At 39.4% G+C, this 6,000-nt stretch overlaps 1 protein-coding gene across 2 annotated transcripts in view; it reads left to right on the forward strand.

Annotated features, from left to right (window-relative positions):
- NIN (ninein) overlaps window positions 1–6,000 on the forward strand; it is a 95,790-nt gene that overhangs the window by 74,976 nt on the left and 14,814 nt on the right. For both annotated transcript variants that reach the window (XM_019518357.1, XM_019518359.1), the window contains exon 26: window positions 1,068–1,169. In XM_019518357.1, coding sequence (XP_019373902.1) covers window positions 1,068–1,169 — 102 coding nt within the window. The remainder of the gene's footprint in view (window positions 1–1,067; window positions 1,170–6,000) is intronic.

Raw genomic sequence — 6,000 nt, forward strand, 5'->3', positions numbered from 1 at the left:
AAACATCTCCTGTGAGCAAAACTTACACTATTCAAGGGCTTTTACAGTTAGTCTCCTCCCTCACTATTCTCTCTCTGAGAGCGAGTACCAGAAAGTTGGCTGGTATTATGAGCTGAACTCTATTGCCCATTCATTGAATTTTCTAGGCACTATCTCACTACTGCACTGCCCTCGTGTTTGGGAAGAGTTCCCTGTAAACAGTCCCAAAAGTGTTTCCTTGTACTCTTTTGTACACTTCCCTAAACCTCCCCTTCTAGAATGTCTGCCAAAAATTAAACTGTTAAACAGACCTCTGTCCATGCCAAATTGTCTGATTGCTTTCCCAGTGGTCGGTATCAATTTGCTGTCTCTTGACTCAGAGGGTGAGGTCTTTGTGGCAGACTAGCTAGATATTAGAATTCTAATGGATGCGAGTATAGAGGGTGTGTGTGTGTGTGTGTGTGTGTGTGTGTGTGTGTGTTTATATTATACACATATATATGTGTATAATATATATATTATACACATATATATGTGTATAATATATATATTATACATGTGTGTGTGTGTGTGTGTGTGTGTGTGTGTGTGTGTATATATATATATGTGTATTTATATTATACACATGTACACACTATAATTTGAATATAGATACTAATATACTACAATTGTAATATAGATATTGGAATTCTTAAGCACTACAGTTGAAAAACTCACACGTACGCATACCCACCCTCTAGCAAAACAAGACGAACAAAACCCATCTTTGATTCTATTTTTTTGGGGGAGCATCTGGAGTCATGCAGATGTTTTTATACCAGCTTTAATTTACCATTACATTACACTTCTCTTACCTTGTATTCTTCAGCCTGTAGCACTAGGCTTCTGTCTCTTGGTTTTTGAGGGTTTAATTTTATGTAATCAGTTCAGTATTAATCTGTGATGTTGAATACCGTTTTTTTAATTCATCCAGTAATTATCTTTGGGTACAAAAATCCATGGTCAGCAAAGTAGTAAGATAATAAGCAAAGGTAGATGAAACAGTTTCCCAGACTGCATTCCTCAAATTAAGTCTTGGCTTTTAACAGATCAGTCAGATGAATTCACTTGAACGCGAATTGGAGACCATCAACTTGGAAAATGAAGGGCTAAGAAAAAAGCAAGTCAAATTGGATGAACAACTTATGGAGGTACATTTCAGTAAATATTAACTATGTTAAATGGAGGAAAATATGACTCCATCACATTATGGAATATGTATTTAAATATATTTCCTGGTATTGGTAGGACAGGAACATGAGACACTAATGTGCTAACTCAGTGAACAAGGCCAATCAAGGTAATCTCTCAATGCCCCATCACATCCTCATTAACCATGAAATCCTGCAGTGTTACACATACAACCTGTAAAGTGCCCTGATGTTTGTCATTCATTTGTGCATGATGAAACTATTGTTCCTTCAGACTTATGATTAAAAGCAACTGGCAACAAAGGCATAGACTTTTGTATCCCAAGAAAAGGTTGAAACTTCTACTGAACATAACTCATTGAACAACATTAGTGTGAATTGCAACAGCTTTTGGCTATTAACGTACAAAGCTGCTTTCCTGTAACCGCCTACACCTTAAGCACCAGGCATTTTAACCCTAGAGACGTTTCTAAGTTGATTTCTTTCTCTGAGAGACTTTTTCTATATTTATCTTGCTTTAATTTCTGCTTGTAGGCAGCGTTCCCTCTAAGCTGTGTGGTGCATGCGGCTGCAGAGGCGTGCTCATGCCATGCACACCATGCAGCTTAGAGGGAATGCTGCTCATAGCTGTAGCAGAGCAACTCAGGGGCTAGTAGCATAAGATGGCAAGGGTGGGGGGAGCGTCCTGTGTTTTATGTCTGATTGATTCATTTCTATGTGCTTGAAACAAGTTTGTTGAGCAGTTAGAATGAAAATACATTTCATAAGATTGTTTTCTATTTATGATGGGGATAGTTGCTATTGACTTGCCTCTCCTGGTTTTTGTCTGCGGTGCCACACTCAAACAGTTAGCATGATACTACAGATCCAGAAACATGAGTTTGAGTTTCACACCAGACTCGAGCTGAAGGCTGCCTCCAGCTAACCAGCTGCAGACGAGTACCTGGTTATTCAGGTGGCCTGATGCAAAGCTAGCCACATCGTTGCCTTAGCTGTCAGCTGCAGAAACGGGCTTGCCTTAACTACTTAACCTTACCACTGAGGCTCAGGACACATCTATGATCCTTGACTTTAATATAAGCCTGTGTCCTGAATTTGCATGAAAGACCAGTAAAGAAAAGTCTTGTGCCAAAAATGACTGAGACTATCTTCCAGAGGAAACTTGCATAGAAAATATCACGGAAGAGTTCAAGACTTTATCATTAAATATATATAGAGGCATTTTTTTATTTACTGATAGTCTTGAACTCTTCCATGATAGCTTATATGCAAGTTTCCTATATATGTAGGAAATGGGCATGCTGTCTGAAAACACAGATTCAGTTGCACTACAACTGGTAAGTGATCCAAAATGCTCTCTTATGTCTTGTGAGGGTGAAGGACATCAAGGGGAATTGCTTATATAAAAGTTGAGTGCATGGGAGAAATGTCGATGTACTATTTATGTATTAAGAAGCCTGACTGTTTCTATCCCCTCTTAAAACCATACATAGAAATAAATGCTCTCAAACTTTATATCTAATATTCAAGATTTATTTTCTCTGTCATATTTGACGCACTTTTCCCAACAGGTGTGTATGAAACTCACTTAACTCTTTCTGCCCTCTAATGCCTGTGACTTTCTCTTTTTTCTCTATGCCTGTTCTCCTTTTGTTTGTGGCTAACCTGTGTCTAGAGCTCAGTGGTTGGAACTAGCAGAGAAGGGGGCAGTTCTCTGTCTGACATAGTGTGCGAAGGTAGAGCAATCGTTTTCAATGTACTACCATAGCATGGAGAAATTGAATGTGTTTCTTTATTATGCTGTTATGTGGATTCTTACAAACCCAATAGCTCTTAAATAAAGGGCTGCTGTTCATTTTAATGCAGCTATTAATGTTTAGTTCAAATGCTGTACTGATAATATGAACAGATGTGGAATAATTGTGAACATCCTCTTCCTGGCATCATAAAGGGCATGCTGTAAAGCAGTGATTCTCAACTTTTTTAGGGCTCCTATACACACGAGCACAGAGGCTGCTCTGCCATGCTGGAAGTCCAGTGCGTTGGAGCAGACTCGATTCATCAAATCTGCTGGAGCATGGCAATTCCTGTACTCCAGCAGCCTCCTGCATCTCATGTATCAGTGTCCCTGTGCTTAAAAATGGCAGTAGGGGCACTTAAACTAAAGCTCATTGAATGAGTTTTAGTTCAAGCAGCCCCACTGCCATTTTTAAGTGTGGGGAGATGCACGAGAGGCAGCGACGCTTTAATTAGAGCGACTCTCAAAGCTGCTATAATGAAAGCACTACCCCCCCCTTGGAGCTTGTGTAAAATGCCCTAAGATTCCATGCTTCTGGAAGAAAATGCCAACTCTTAATGTTCATGCTCTTTGCCTACAGAAAAATATTAGAGCAATTCTTCTGCTGTAAATAACTCAGCCCACAGCAGGGCAGAATGGTTTTGACGATGAACACTGCGTGCCTCCGGCGGCTGCTGGGGCGTGGCGAGCTCCCGCAGGTGGTGGCGGCACTGTTGGCGGCGAGATCACGGACTACCCACAGATGGTATTGCTGGCAAGGGAAGGGGTTGTCAAACAGGGGGTATATTGCCACATTCAGGGGGTGCACGTGCACCCGCATGCACCCCCTACATGTCGCCAATGGTTTGACAGTAGATTCATATTTGAAATCTCTGGATTTATTTAGTGAATCGTGTTTGCACACCTAACGGGACTAACATTGTGTGGGATCCCACAGCACCCTTGAAAGTATCTCAAGGTACCCCAGAGTACCCTGGCACCCTGCTTGAGAATCACTGCTCTAAAGTATAGCTTTAACGTAACAGCAAGAACAACAGTACAGCTGGTAGCCTAAGAGAATAAACTGGATTTCAGAAAATGAAAAGTGGCTCTAAAATTTTAATTTTTCTTTTTAACTTAAATAGCCTTTTACTTGTTTGTAAGCTTGGAGATGTCTCTTCATATTAACATCTGATATGTTGCATGTCTTTCATTGTCAGACTCTGAAAAATTAGCCGATATATATGGTCAGATTCAGTAAGAGGCTTAATCTCATAAGAAGTTGTGAGGTATTGCTCCTCTTTGCTCAGCAGATTAGTGTGGTAAAGAATGCACTTAATTTTCTAGAGAATACAGGTTTTTACTATTATTTCCTTTAATATCTGTGCCCAACTTTTAGATTTTTCCCAACTGATCTTTCTGTTTCATGTCATAAAAAAAAATTCTGGAATATTTTTCAGAAAACTCACCAAACCCATAGCAACTGGACAAAGTTTTTTCTTAGGCTTTTCTAGGAGAGCATTAGAGTAGTCATTTAAACACTGGTTCAGAAATATGTCCTGATGCTTGTGCAGAAATTAAACAAGCCTAGTCACTTCTGAGAATATTAATAACCTCCATATTGCCTGCACCAGGGTACAGAGGTAGAAGCTATAACATAGATAGGGCACAGGAAATTTTATGTGCATTCTAAACAAACCAGGGTTGGATTTAACTCATAAAGGATTTTATGCCGTCACTACTGTGGCATCCACACTGAAGCTGCCCCAGTGCAAAAAAAAAAAAAAAAAAAATGTACCCAAAGAATAAAGCATGACTGCGATCTCATATTTCTTAATCGTGCCATTTGGGAAAGAAGCAGTAAAACCATGCATGGGACTGCAACAACAAACACCCCTACCCAGGAGACCAGGGTAGTTATGAGGGGTTAGGTTAATCGAGCCCTCTTGAGAAATTGCATTATGTAGCTAATAGGTTAACAAGAAGAGCCATCCAATTGCATCATGCTGCATGTTGGTCTCATTAAACCCTCAGTATCTGGACTCAATGATTTGTTTCAGATTTTGAAATATCACAAAGTGTTCTAGATAGAAACTTATCTGATTTTTTTTTTTTTTTAAATTACATTTTAATTGTCTGGAAAAAGAAATATGGTGTTTAACCAGACCTCTAGTCCATAAACTTGACTGACAAATTCCCTCCTGTTACTGTGAGTCTTCTGGGTTCACAGTGGCATTACTGGAATGCTGTGATACCAGAAATGACATTGCACCCCCACCTAGGTAGTAAAAGCAGCACTTCTTCAGAAGGAGAGAGAAGCAAGAACCTCTCAAGCCTGGCCTAAATTTAAAAGCTTTTGCTGGTATGGTGATATCAATTAGGAATGTAATTTTTTTTTCTTTATCACTTTATACTGGTAAAAAGCCTTGGTGTAGATGCAATTATACTACCATGAGCTGGTTTCCACCTGTGTAAGTACCTTCTGCCCAGATAAACAGGACTATAGGAAAATTTGCTCATATACCTATGCCAGCAGACTTATTTTTTAGTGAAGACAAAGCTTCAAGTTTTGGCAGAAATTAAATCTGTGTATTTGATTGCTAACTTCCCTCTTGCAGGGGCTCCGTCAGATACGGGAGCATACACAACCCTGTTGGCTAGTTATCTGCCCACAATTGAAGACATTAATTGCGGATTAATTTTATTCAGCGTACCACAGTAAATATAAAGAATGAGGAACAGGGTTCTAGTCACATAATTCAGAATAAGTAGGATTTAATTTCTTAAATCTCCATGCACAAATCTGAAAAGTCCTTACCTGTAGCTTAACCTTAAAAACCAGAGATTGAGGTACCAAGCCATAACTGCATATATGAGCATCTCTGAACTTGAGTTTACATTTTGGATCTGGATGAGAACTGATACCTGTGGGCCCATTTTGCCAAGCCACTTCCTTTCAGTCCACCCCATGCCAGTGGGTTTCATTGGGTCTTGATACCAAACATATAACTGGAGCTGTTAACATAAAGGTATTAAAAAAAAAAAAAAAAAAAA

Source organism: Gavialis gangeticus, unplaced genomic scaffold, assembly GCF_001723915.1.
Source record: "Gavialis gangeticus isolate Ggan-Ray unplaced genomic scaffold, GavGan_comp1, whole genome shotgun sequence".
NCBI lineage: Eukaryota > Metazoa > Chordata > Crocodylia > Gavialidae > Gavialis > Gavialis gangeticus.